Source organism: Rhinoraja longicauda, chromosome 18 (assembly GCF_053455715.1).
Source record: "Rhinoraja longicauda isolate Sanriku21f chromosome 18, sRhiLon1.1, whole genome shotgun sequence".
Taxonomy (NCBI): domain Eukaryota; kingdom Metazoa; phylum Chordata; class Chondrichthyes; order Rajiformes; family Arhynchobatidae; genus Rhinoraja; species Rhinoraja longicauda.
In genome coordinates this window covers 20,172,007-20,186,133 of record NC_135970.1, presented here as the reverse complement: position 1 = coordinate 20,186,133, position 14,127 = coordinate 20,172,007, and the positions used below count along the sequence as shown (strand labels likewise).

Sequence of the window (14,127 nt, the reverse complement as noted above, 5' to 3'; positions counted from 1 at the left end):
GAGCAACACCTGGGGAGATTGGCTGTGGGGGAAATAGCAGGACTTTAGAGATACATCGCCACCACGGGTCAGTCCGTGCCAACCAGCGATCGACCCGCACAGTAGCACTATCCTACACTAGGCACAATTTACAATCTTTACCAAAGCCAATTAACCTACAAACCTGTACGTCTTTGGAGTGTGGGAGGAAACTGGAGCACCCGGAGAAAACCCACGCAGTCAACGTACAAAGAGCACAAGGAGTCAGGATCAAACCAGGGTCTCTGGTGCTGTAAGGCTACAGCTTTATCACTGTGTCACCCTAAGGAGTGAGCTTCAGGTGGAAAAACACCTAGTAATAGAGGAATAGGTGGCAGTGTTCTTGCCTTGGCCCTTGGGACCTCCTTTGATCTTGTCCTGGTGCTTCCCTTGTTCTCTCCAAGACCAGGTGCTCCACATCCCAAAGATGCGCTGGGAAACGAGGAACATGCAGGGCATTGCTCTCCTGGGAGTATAGAAAAATAATGGGTCAAATGGCTGCTGCTTGTGGCCCTGAGAAAGCTGCTGTAGTTCATAACAGCAGCAGAGATAATGGGCTGAGCACCCCATTCTGGGCTGTATAGTTTGCATAAGTATGAATGACACAAGGTCTCACTGCGACCTCCAGATGATGTTCTTTTTATTGATAACAGATCTGGTACACAAAATATGTTTTAGAAAAAGCAACAGGCTGCTGCCAGCGGGCTAAGCACATACTTGGAGCCTATGGAGTGGACTGTGTGGTCGGTGCAGATGAAGCAGCAGATTGCTCCCGACGTTTAACTGGAATGCAGCAAGAATCAAACGGCCTGCACTGCTCCAAATCCATCACCAGCGACCCAATCTTACGTCAAAGAATTTGAACCGGTGCCTAATTTAGCGGCTGTGACCAAATCACTAACCAACTAAAGATGTTCCTAAAAATACCAAGGAATCTACGCGTTTTTCATCCGATTGCTAAAGTAATAGCTTCTCTGTGGAACACAGCCTCTATGTGCTCCTTGCTTTCTCTACTGTGCAGCGGCGGTTAAAAGACCCAGTTTGGACTGAAGGGCAAGGTTAGCTGTGACTATCAGCTCCTGTTTCCTTCACCTCCGCTAGCTTTGACACCTGTTCAACCTCATATTCTTCAGTTCCTGCTGGATTCTCCCACTCGTGGAGCTGCCTGATGGAACCCAACATGGCACTAACTGCGGTCCTGAGCTCAGCTTTCTCTTCCTTAGCTGCTGCCGTCTGGTGATGTTCTCTGTCACTGGGGTCCTCCCATACTGAGAGACGGCCGGCCGGCAGGTCTTCCATTTCCGCGTTGTCGGAGAGGTCTTTCGTGACCGCTGCTTGCTTGTGGTCCTTGCACGCGGACATCAAGGTGTCTCTGAGAATGGGGGGTAGGAAAAGATTTCAGCAATTGCCATGTAATACGGTCTGTCTTCACAAAAATAGAGCACATCTCTGCTGCTCAGCCCTTGTACCTGCAAGCAAGGTGAGAGGGGAGAGATTTAAGCGAGACCACTCTTAACACTCAGAAGGTAGTTGTATTCTGAATGAGCTGCCTGAGGAAGTTGTAGATGTGGACACAGCTACAATTTTTAAGAGGTTTGGAACGATATGGTTTTGAGGGATCTGGGTCAAATGGGACGAGCCTAGAATGCTTGAATCTGAAGGGTCCTGATCTGAAATGTCACCCATCCATTTTCTCCAGAGATACTACCAGACCCACTGAGTTACCCCAGCATGTTGTCAATCCCAGAATGCCAACTTGGTTGTCATGGACAAGGTGGGCTGAAGGGCCTGTTTCTGTGCTGTACAACTCTGACTACATCCTAAAGATGTATGTGCCAGCAGGGTAATTGGCTGCTGTGTATTGTGAGTGAGTGATAAAATCTGGGGAGTTTGATGTAGGGAGAAAACGGTGATGGTAGAAATAGCATAAATAGGTGGATAGTGGCTAGCATGCATCCGGTGGGCTGAAGGGCCTGTTTCCATGCTGAATATCTAAAATGTCTCTGGCCAGAGATGTGTATGTTGGACCACTTCGGGGGATATTGTGCAGTGCAGCAATCCCTTTCACTGCTGCCCCCAGGTTAGTGCCATGCCTTGCGTTGGCACTGGGTCAGGATTTCAGTGTGTTTTGAAGCCAGGAATCACTGTCAGAAGCTGTGACCCATTGATGGTTTCTTCTCTGCGCTCTGTCTCAGGGATGGGTCCTTCGGCCCACCAAGTCCGTGTTGACCTTCAGCCACCCATTTTATTCTCTCCACTTTCCCGCCCTCAGATTCTACCCCTCACCCACGCACTGGGGATCATTTAACTCGCCCACCTGCACATCTTTGGGACGTGGGAGGAAATCAGAGCACCCAGGGACACAGTGGACAATGTAAGAACTTCCCACAGACAGCACCGGTGGGCAGGATCAAACGTGGGTCTCTGGCGCTGTGAGTCAGCGGCTCTACCTGCTGTGTCACTGTGCTGACCTGGCCAACAGGCAAAGCCAACCTACCCTTCTGGCAGACACAGCAGTCCTCTGGCACAGGGGCAGCGGTCGAACGCTCCGTCCGGATCCATCTCCCAGGTGACCAGGTCCAACAGCTGGTGGGCAGGGTCGTGACATGGCCGCCCTCTCTCAGCCAGAGGGGTGCAGACAGGAAACAAGAGGTCTGAGCAAAACCAATACAATGTGAGACCCTGCCAGCGATGCAGTGTCACAGGCAATCAAAGTTAGCACACGCACCAGGTGACCAAAATTAGTAATGTTTTAATTAATAAATAATATTCATTTTCATAGTGCTGTACAGCACTGAAACATGCCCTTCAGCCTCATCCACGCCAACCATCAGGGCAACACGGTGGCGCAGCAGCAGAGTTGCTCCAGTAGAGTACAGCGCCAGAGACCCAGGTTTGATCCTGACTGCGGTTGCTGTCTTTTTGGAGTTTGTGCGGCCTCCCCATGACTGCATAGGTTTCCTCCGGGTGCTCTGGCGTCCTCCCACACTCCAAAGACATACAGACTTGTAGGGTAATTGGCTTTGGTAAAATTGTAGGACAGTGCTAGTGTACGGGGTGAACACGTGCTCAGTGGGCCAAAGGGCCTGTTTCTGTGCTGTATCTCTAAAGTAACTAAATAAACCAAGATGGCATACTGGGCCAGCTTCATTTGCCTTATAGCCCTCTAAACCCTTCCTATCCACATCTGTCCAAATGCCCTTTAAAAGTGGTAATCGTATCCGTTTCCTCTGGCACCACATTCCAGATACGGACTACCTTCTGTGAAAAGATTGCCCCCAAGGTACCTCTTAAATCTCTCCCCTCTCATCTTAAGCCTCTACCCTCGAGTTGTAGAATCGTCTACCCTGGGGAAAAAAGACTGAGCATTCACTTTATCCATGCCCCTTGTGATCTTGTACACCTCAACAAGGCCTCCTACGCTCAAAAGCGAGAAGTCTCAGCCTATCTATCCTCCCCATATAACACAAGCCTGCAAGTCAAGACAGCATCCTTGTGAATCTCTTCTGTACCCTTTCCAACTTAATGACATTATGAATTATCATTATCAATGAATAGATCTAATTTAGTGCTTCTGACTGTTCAGGTATGCCACTAGGACAATAAACCATTCAACGTGAGTTGTTTATTATGAGTTTCCTTGTCCCTGTAATTATAACAGGGCCTGAGGCTCATGAGAGTTTGTCTTTTTGAGATGATTATCAGTTAGTCAGATTAAAATTTATTCACATCTGAAATATATGTTTCAGTTTAATCTGACACCCTTGTCTCCTTTTCACCCCCAGAAGAGGCTCAAATGTCACCCCAGACCCATATTTTCCTGTTATTTTCCCCACTTCTCATTCCCCCCACCACCCTGGCCACTTCCACCCATCGCCCTCCCTGGTGACCGACATCAAGCCAGTTCATGTTCTGTGCCAATAACTACACATTCCCACTGCAGTAAAGCTTTGTGAATCTGGTGCACTGAGGACCAGCTGATCATCCAGTCTATCAGGTTGTATCTTATGAACACTCCAATGCACTTCTAATTCACCTTTTAAAATATCACACAGCAACAAACACTTAAGCAAACCTGGCGAGTTTAAAGATGGCAGGGACCAGGATCTCACAAAGTTTAAAAGGAATAAGTTGAATGGACCCCCAGTGTGTTTAAAGGGAGTGTGGTGACAGGGTCCGGGCAAGTTTAAAGGGAGTGTGGTGACAGGGTCCCAGTGTGTTTAAAGGGAGTGTGGTGATAGGGTCGCAGTGTGTTTAAAGGGAGTGTGGTGACAGGGTCCCAGTGTGTTTAAAGGGAGTGTGGTGACAGGGTCCCGGCGAGTTAAAGGGAATACGGGAAATAGGGCCCCAAGGAGTTTAAAGAGAGTTCAAGAAATGGGGCCTGAGAGGTTTAAAGGGCCTTAAGGAGTTTTAAAGCAGCACAGGATTCAGGAATTGTATGAGGGGGAGGTGCTAAACTATTGGGATTTTGGAATGGTCAGGGAGCGGATTACTGAAGTTTTGCCTTTTTTGAACGACAAACTTGGCGTGCGATAGAAGTGTGGTCCATTGTGGGGGGATGTCTGTGTACGATGGAGTTAGCAGAGTCCCGTCTGTGTGGGGAACTCACCGATGTGGAAGGCACAGCACAGGTGTGGACCACACTGTTGTTGCTGCTCACAGATGGACCCCAGTTGGCCCCTCACTGCGTTCGCTCGACACTCTCCCCAGATACAAAGGTGGCCCCTGTTACACTGCCCGTCACGAGTACAATTCTGGGAAAATTCAAAACCAAATGTTAACCAACAGGCAAAATCTCTTATTGAAAAAACATAACAAATTAACAGTTCAAACCTTTAGTTGTTGGGAAGATGTTGGCCAGGTTTCAGAGTCCCAAGAGAAAACGAGATGAGCTGATGAAGGGAAGAAACATACTGGAGGCTGAGACGAGGCAGGTGAACTGGAGAATGTTTGGGACTTGATCAGTGGTTTACTTGCGCTGAATTTTCAAGAGTCGAATGTTTATTGGTCCAATGTACCAATGAAATTCTTACATAGCAGGCCCATAAATGTTGTTCTTTCTGGATCCGGAGTTCACGGCCTCTGAGAGGAGATGAACAGTACTGGAATGGTTCGCCTTGGCTGCTAGGGAACCAAGATACCAGCCTGCAAATTTTGCCTGGGATGTCGGCTATGGGTCAGATTGCCAGAGCCCCGGCCGCAGGTGGCGATGATAGGAATTTCAGTTGTGGAAGTTGGCTATGGGAATGGATTTGCCGGCTCCAGCCAGGCTGGAGTTCCAGAGTCCCGGCTGCAGGGTGCAAATCCAACCCGCTGATCGGCACGGAAGTCCCAATGAGGTCAAGATCTGTTGCCTCACCTGGCTTAGACACCATATTTTAGGGGGTGGGGGGGGGAACGGGACTACCGGGGGGGGGGTTGTCCGGATTAAAGGAGGTGTTGGATACACTATTCACACTATATACATACACAGGAGGTGCTGGTACGCTACATAATAGTGTAAAACTGAAGTCTGTTGTGCAACAAAACACAGTCCATAGAAGATCATATTTGTTAAGGTTCGTGTTGTGCAGTGTTCAAGGGCCTAATGGTTGATGGGAAGAAGCTGTTCTTGAAACTGGTCAGGTTCATAAAGGTATAATAAGTTATGAGTGGCATGGCTAGGATAAATAGTCTTTTTCCCAGGGCAGAGGATTCCAGAAATTGTGGGCGCATGTTTAAGGTAGGAAGAGAGAAATTTAAAGGAGATCTCAGGAGTACGTTTTTCACAGAGGGTGGTGAATATATGGAACAAGCTGTGAGAGGAGGTGGCGGAGGCGATATTTAAAAGGCATTTTGGTGGGAGAGGAAAGTAGAGGAATATGGGCCTAGCCTAGATGGACATTGCAGTTGGCATGAATGAGGTGGGCCGAAGGGCCTCTTCCTGTGCTGTAATGCTTTATGAAAGATCACATGGAACCACACCATGTGTTAAGGCTGCTCCACCCATCATATGCTGGAATTGATCCCACTCTCTGAATATTTCATTTCTTATTTTGTCCTGTTCAACGTTCCCGTGAATGTTAGTTGTTCCATCCCCTCTCTGGGAATCAGCCAGTGCCACCAACCTGTTCACTTCCTCTGCGTGGAAGGCACTTGGGCTCCAGCGGGTTGGTCTCACAGAACTGGTCCTCCCTGCAGTCTTCATCCACGATACATTCCTGCAGAGGGACAGAGATCCATCAATGCTGGCACCAAGGACGGTACTGTGGCGCGGCGGTAGAGTTGATGCCTCACGTCGCCACAGACCAGAGTTCAATCTTGACTACGGGTGCTGTCTGCGGAGTTTTACGTTCCCTCTGTAACAGCGTGGGTTTTCTCCGGGTGCTCCGGTTTCCACCCCACACTCCAAAGACATGTAGGTTAATTGGCTTCAGTAAAAATTGTAAATTGTCCCCAGTGTGTCGGGTAGTGTTAGTGTGCAGGGATCACTGGTCGGCACGGACAAGGTGGGCCGAAGGGATTGTGTCTGCGTTGTATCTCTAAACTAAACTTGGGACAGATCCGAATGGCTCCAGATCTACCTAGATCCCACCACATGAGGTAGTGATGTAAACAAGAATTACCCACGCAGCGGGGAGCACAGCACGGGTGAGGCAATAAGTGTACAACGTGTACAGAGGTTTTCATGTCAAAGCCGACTGGGGCCAATGCCCAGAGGTGAAATCAGCCTGGTCCATAACGTGTACTGCCCTCCCCATCATCCAAAGCACCTACATGAGGCACTGCCTCAAGAAGAGTGGCATCTATCGCCAAGGATCCCCACCATTCAGCCCACTGCTCACTCCTGTCAGGCAGGAGTTACAGAGGCATGAAGTCCCACAACAGGAGTTCAGGAACAGCTACCTTCCTGCAGCTATCAGGTCCTTAAACCAACCTCCACAACCCAAATCCCACGTCGCCAACAGAGGTGTTGATCACCCTGGCCCTTGTGGCCTTTGAGGTGGGGATGAGTTGTCATCACTGCAGTCCTTCTGCTGAACATGATACTGGGCACGGAGTTCCAGGAGGTTGAGGAATTACTTTATTTAGGTGTTCAAGATCATGAGGGGAATGGATAATGTGAATAGTCTGTCCCTGGGTAGCAGATACTAAAACTAGATAGCATAGGCCAAAGCTGAGAGTGAACTGGGGTTAAGAGGGACCTCAAGGGCAACCTTTTCACTGGGAAAGTAGTCCATATCTGTAATGAGCTGCCAGCGGAAGCAATAGAAGAAATAAGTGCGGCACGGTGGCACAGCGGTAGAGTTGCTGCCTTGCAGTATCTGAAACCCTGGTCCGATTCAGACTACGGGTGCTGTGTGAACGGAATTTATACATTCTCCTACTAACCGCGTGGGTTTTCTCCGGATGCTCTAGTTTCCCCAAAGACATACAGATTTGTAGGTTAATCAGCATCTGTTACGTTCCTAGTGTGTAGGATAGAGTTAATGTACGGGGTGACCCCTGTTTCCGCACTTTATCTCTATAGTATCGTCTCAAGAAACGGATAGAATTATAAGTTTTAAAAGGCATTGGGCAGATATATGGATGAGCATGTTTTACACTTCACTGCAACCTTGCCGTGGTGGAGAGGCTTGCCTGCTCCTGTGAGCTATGCCGGATGGGGTTTTATATCCCTGGCAGGTTCAATCAAACTGGACAGGTCGTGGGTGAGGAGGCAGACGAAGCAGTCCTTGGTCCTCCTGGTTAGGAGTTGGGTGTGGGGGTTAACTACCCCAACCTGGAAAAAAGTGTGAGTTACAGAAACTTTGACGAATGAAAACCAAATTACACACCTGGTTGAAGAAGGTGCCCCAGCGACGGGGAACATGACGCTTCCCAGGCAAACCCGCAAGGGCACTGGGAAGCTGACACACCTCCTGATGCCAAAGAAATCCATCCTTGTGGAGTGGGGGGGTGGGGGAAACCTTTTTTTCCAATCTCCTCCTCAACGGAGATGCGACCTTTACCGTGTCGTATCTCCGTTCGCGCTACGGCCTAACACCGTGGAGTCGGCAGCCTCCAGCTGGGATCGACCTTGAAGACTCCGGTCGCAGGGCCTGGACTTACCATCTCGGAGGCTTCGGCCGTGGGCCCTGCAGCCCGCAACATCGGGAGTTCGCAGGTCCCTGGCTGGCGACCGGCTTTCGGGAGCTCCAGCCGTAGCAGCTTCAACCGCCCTGAAGCGCGAGGCATGATCGACCCGCTCGCAGGCCCTTCATCGCCCTGCGTGGCCTGGCCGCGGCATTTTCCATCGCCCGGTGGGGGCTCAGGACCTTCATCGGCCTGCTCGGCTCGGCCTGGGACTTTCCATCGCCCGGTGGGGGCTTCAAAAGTTGGGAGCCTCAATCGCCTCGTGGCACCACGGGAGAAGAATGAGGAGGAGATAAGACTTTTCTTTGCCTTCCATCACAGTGAGGGTGTGCCTGGAGCAATCACTGTGATGGCTGTTTGTGTTAAAATTGTAATTGTGTGTCTTATGCTTTTTATCGTCTACTGCCGGACCCTGACGTGAGAGGACGCTGGCGCTATTTGTTCGCCGCTTTTCCGTCAGGACAGTTCGTCTGTTTGTTTTTATGTCTTGACTGTTTGTAAAGCGTCTTTGAGCACTTGGAAAAGCGCTATATAAAATAAATGTTTATTATTATTATTATTATTATTATTATTATAACATCCGAACCATGTTTCAGGCTGGCAAGGCTGCCACTATTGCCAATGAAATGGTGTGCTACAATCTCTCAGTCCTGGGCTTGGCAGAAACAAGATGGACACAGTCAGGGGAGATCAAGTTGACCAGCGGGCAGTCCATTATCTACTCCGGACATGAAGATGAGGGAGCGAAGCATACGGAGGGAGGGAGTGGCCATCATGACGACGAAGTACACTAGAAAGGCTCTAATTGCATGGAAACCCATCAGCTCTCGCCTCATCTCCCCAACCTTCAAAACCAACAACAAGAGAGTGAAAGCCCACGTAATCCAATGTTATGCACCCACCAACGATGCAGAGGATTAGGTCAGAGACAGATTCTATGACAGCTTCAACCACCTACTTGGAAGTAGTGGAGCCAGAGACCAAATTATCCTAATGGGTGACTTCAACGCCAAGATTGGAGGCCAAAGCGGGGGATATGAGGCAGCAATGGGAAAACATGGAGTGGGGAAATCAAAGCGACCAATGTGGACCTGTGGAAAACAACAAGCCACGATCCCATTGACTTACAAATTCGAGGAGAAAATGAAGTTGGATTGGACACACCCTCAGAAAACCTGCCACAAACATCACCCGGCAAGCCCTGAAATGGAACCCCCAAGGAAAAAGATAAAGAGGTTGCCCAAGGAACAGCTGGAGAAGAGGTGTCCAGTCAGAAATGTCTGGGAGTGGGCTCAACTGGGGAGATCTCGAAAGAACCGCCAACAACTGAGTGAGGTGGAGAACATTTGTGAATGGCCTATGCTCCCTAGAGAAGCAAAGGGCTGAAGAAGAAGAAGAAGAAGAAGAGGAAGAATGTTTTACAGTGACTTGCCAAATGGGACTTGCCCAATATGCCAACATGGTTGGCGTGGAGGAGGTGGGGTGATGGCCTGTTTCCATGCTGAGTTGGTGGGGGATTGTGGAGAGGCGTCTCTCACATTGCTGGTCTAGGGATGGCTTGGTTTCATCATTCCTGTGGCTTTCCCGCCTGCAGAATGCTGCTGTTATTATTGGAATGAAACCACAGAGATGCGAATCACATTTTCCAGCCCTCGGCAGCCAGTAGTAAAGGCGCCACTCGCAGCTGCAAGAAGCTTGGAGATGATGGATGGCAGTCCCGCTAGGTGAACAGCAAGCCGTATAAACCACAGCTAGGACCCTCATCGGAAGGTTGAAGGGAGACTTGATAGCAGAATATAAAATTATGAAAGGCATAGAAGATAAGACACAAAATGCTGGAGTAACTCAGCAGGGCAGGCAGCATTTCCGGAGAGAGGGAATGGGTGATAATTTGGGTCAAGACCCTTCTTCAGACAAAGGCACAGTTTGGGTAGAGAGTCAGGATCCTTTTCCTCAGGGTGGAAAGGTCACTAAAACTAGATAGCATAGGCCAAAGCTGAGAGGGGACAGGGGTTAAGAGGGACCCCAAGGGCAACCTTTTCACTGGGAAAGTAGTCCATATCTGGAATGAGCTGCCAGCGGAAGCAATAGAAGAAATAAGTGCGGCACGGTGGCAGGGCTTTAAGGCGAGAGGTGCAAAGTTCAAAGGAGATGTACCGGGCAGGGTTTTTTTAACGCACACACACACAGAGGGTTGGTGAGTGCCTGGAACACGTTGCCCGTGATGGTGGTAGAAGCAGATACCATGGTGGCTTCTAAGAAATGTTCAGACAGGCACATGGATATGCAGGGAATGGCGGAATATGGATTGTGTGCTGGCAGATGAGATTAGTTTAACTTGGCATAATGTTCCCCACAGACGACGTGTGCCGAGAGGCCTATTCCTGGGCTGTAATGTAGGTGTGGGGGCACATTTTATTTTACAGAGTGGCAGCTACCTGGAATAAGCTGTTGGAGGGGGAGGGGGGTGAAGATGGAGGCAGATACTATAAGAGTCCTTTAAGAGAGTTTTAGAACTGCAGGAAATGGAGTGATGTGGATCATATGCGGGCAGTGATTAGTTTAACTTGGCAGTAGGTTCAGCATGGACATTGTGGGCCATTGGGACTATTCTGGTGCAGTACTTTGTTCTCTGTTCTAAAATCCACCCCTTCTTCGCACAAACTTCCAACGAGCATGTCTGAACCACAGGTAGCGATGGCCCATTTGTTGTAAACAGGTTTCCCAAACAGGGGCGAGAGGATGACTCTGAGCTGTTTCATGGATGTGGGTCAAGGAGCAGGTTCTGTGTATTCACTGGAGAGGGACTGCTCCCGGTGTCTCAATGGTTGTCCAGGACTCGCTAAGAAGCTCAATGAACCTCCTCCAACAGTGCAGACCCTCCCTTTACCACAGCACTCCTTTAGTGCCAGCTCCTCCCCCCCCCCCAGCACTGGAGGTTAATCCTAGCTCTGACCCTGCAGCTGAACACGCTCCCTCACCACCCCCCCCCCCCCCTCCCACAGCGTCTCTTTGAGATGACCAGTCATCATTAGTTGCTGGGGTCTCTGGAGCAGGACTGAAAGACCCCTACCCTGGGAAGGAGCAGGAACACCAGTACTGGTACTGGAGGGGTTGCACCACCGGAAGAACGAGGGTGACCAGGAGCATGGAATTAGCCAGAGGAGCGCAGGGGAGTGTTCCCCAGCACAGGTGCTGCTGACGGGTGGTGGCAGCTGATCGCACAGCTCTTCAGATGGGCTGAATGGCCGGCTTCTGTCTTCGGCAGCAACCTCCCCACACCCCATCTGCACAGCAAGAGATCCCCGCAGACAGCTCCTGGCTGCCGACTCCAGCCCCCGGGCAGTGCCCTCCCTGGGGTGGTCGGGGTTGGGGTTGGGTCGGCTCGGGTCCTACCTTGCCGGCTTCCCGCTGAGTCCATGCGGTGGGTCTCCGGTTCCCAGAAGGGAGATGGGTTCATTGGGATGTTCCTTGGGCACTGACTCCTGGTCCCAGGGAGGCCTCTCAGGCATCAGGTCCATCTGTGGACGCGGCCAGAAGACAAGGCCCCTTAGCAGGGCAGAGTAGCCAGACTACCCCCACTCCTAACCCCAACCTCAACCCACACCTTCTGCACCAACGAAACAAGTCCCAGCCACTCCAACCTCATCAATCCAACACCCAGCTACCCAAACCCCACAGCACCACCCACATTTGCTCACAGAATTCCAAATGAAGCCTTTCCAGCGCCTTATAGAACCTCAACATTACGCCTCTGTAGCTGGGTGACAATGTGAACTGTCTCCCACCTCTACCATCATACCCTTCATCTGCACACCAGCCGGCACAACCCCACTGCTCCTACCGCACCCTAGACTAGTCCCCACCCACCCATTCACATAACCCTCAGCTAAATCCCCCCCTTCCACAACCATCTGCACCATCACACCCATCCATTGCACCCCACACCTACCTGCACACCAGACCCAAACCCGTCATCCTCTCCTGCATCACTGTCCCACCCACATTGGCGCCCTGTCCCCCAGCACCATCCCTCCAGCCACATCTGCCCTCTCCCGGCTGCCCCACACATCCCCACCCCTTCCTGCACCCTTCCCTCCAGAGATCCCCTTCCAGCACAATCTGGCCACCTTCTCACATCCCCCGTTCACACACCCGTCCTTCCGCCCTTCACTCTCCCACATGCACCCCCCCCCTCCACTCTCCCCCCTCTCCCGCACCTGCCCTCTCTCATCCCGCACCCACCTCTCGCACCCCTTGCTCGCACCCTCTCACACCCCCTCCCGCACCCTCTCACACCTCCCTCCCGCACCCTCACACCCCCCCCCGCACCCACCCTCACCCCCCTCCCGCACCCACCTCTCGCACCCCTTGCTCGCACCCTCTCACATCCCCCTCCCGCACCCACCCTCACCCCCCTCCCACACCCACCCTCACCCTCTTCCCACACCCTCTCACAACCCCCTCCCGCACCCACCCTCACCCCCTCCCACACTCACCCTCTCTCCCGCACCCATCCTCACCCCCCCCTCACCCACTCACACCCCCCTCCCACACCCACCCTCACCCTCTCTCCCGCACCCACCCTCACCCCCCTCCCGCACCCACCCTCCCCCCACCCACTCACACCCCCTCCCACACCCACCCTCACCCTCTCCCTCTCTCCCGCACCCACCCTCACGCCCCCCTCACCCACTCACACCCCCCCCTCACCCACTCACAACCCCCTCCCTCACCCACCCTCACCCTCTCTCCCGCACCCACCCTCACCCCCCTCCCACACCCACCTTCACCCCCCCTCACCCACTCACAATCCCCTCCCGCACCCACCCTCATCCCCCTCCCGCACCCTCTCACCCACCCTCACCACCCACCCTCACCCCCCCCTCACCCACTCACACCCCCCCTCCCACACCCACCCTCACCCCCCACACCCACTCACACCCCCCCCACCCACTCACAACCCCCTCCCGCACCCACCCTCACCCCCTCCCACACCCACCCTCACCCCCCCTCACCCACTCTCACCCCCCTCCCGCACCCACTCTCACCCCCCTCCCACACCCACCCTCACCCCCCCACACCCACTCACACCCCCCACCCACTCACAACCCCCTCCCGCACCCACTCTCACCCCCTCCCACACCCACCCTCACCCCCCCACACCCACTCACACCCCCCCTCACCCACCCTCACCCCCTCCCACACCCACCCTCACCCCCCCCTCACCCACTCACACCCCCCCTCACCCACTCACACCCCCTTTCTCACCCACTCTCACCCCCCCCTCACCCACTCACACCCCCCCTCACCCACTCTCACCCCCCTCACCCTCTCACACCCCCCCCTCACCCACTCTCACCCCCCCTCACCCTCTCACACCCCCCTCCCTCACCCACCCACCCTTACCACCCACTCTCACCCCCCCCCCTCACCCACTCTCACCCCCCTCCCGCACCCTCACCCACTCTCACCCCCTCCCGCACCGCCGATGCACCAGCCCCCCCCCCCCCCCACCCCTCCCCTCCCCGGCTGCGCTCGCACCTCCCGGGCGGCTCCCTGCAGTTTGCGTTGTGTGTCCTCGGTCAGCTCGCCCACCTCCCGCAGCATCTCCCGCAGCCCGGCCTCCGGGGCCAGGACCAGGGCCCGGAATGACCCACAAACAGCAGCAGCAGCAGGAGGAGGAGGAGGAGCAGCGGCGGTGGCGGCCCGGAGCGCGACATGTTGTAGCGGCACCGGCAGCGCATAGCGGCCACGGCCCCGCCCACATACCACAGCCCCGCCCACTTACCCACAGTCCCGCCCACTGGCCGCCCTCAGCCCCGCCCACCGGCCGCTCCGCCAATCAGCTGCGCTGCCGCCACAGCCCGGAGCGCCACGTGCGGGGATTCAAGGCGACGGGAGAGAGGGGGGCAGAGAGGGGGAAGGGGGAAGAGAGAGGGGGGAGAGTGGGAGAGGGAGGGGGAGAGGGGGAAAGAGGAGACAGATGGAGGA

The 14,127-nt window shown here is 53.3% G+C and overlaps 1 protein-coding gene across 1 annotated transcript; it reads right to left on the bottom strand.

Moving 5' to 3' along the window:
- Positions 1-667: 667 nt before the first annotated feature.
- Positions 668-13,856, bottom strand: dkk3b (dickkopf WNT signaling pathway inhibitor 3b). The gene is given in 8 exon segments (XM_078414796.1): positions 668-1,390; positions 2,516-2,672; positions 4,628-4,772; positions 6,126-6,218; positions 11,530-11,558; positions 11,561-11,654; positions 13,678-13,784; positions 13,787-13,856. Coding segments are annotated over 8 exon segments (1,008 nt in total). The 3' UTR covers positions 668-1,077.
- Positions 13,857-14,127: the final 271 nt, after the last annotated feature.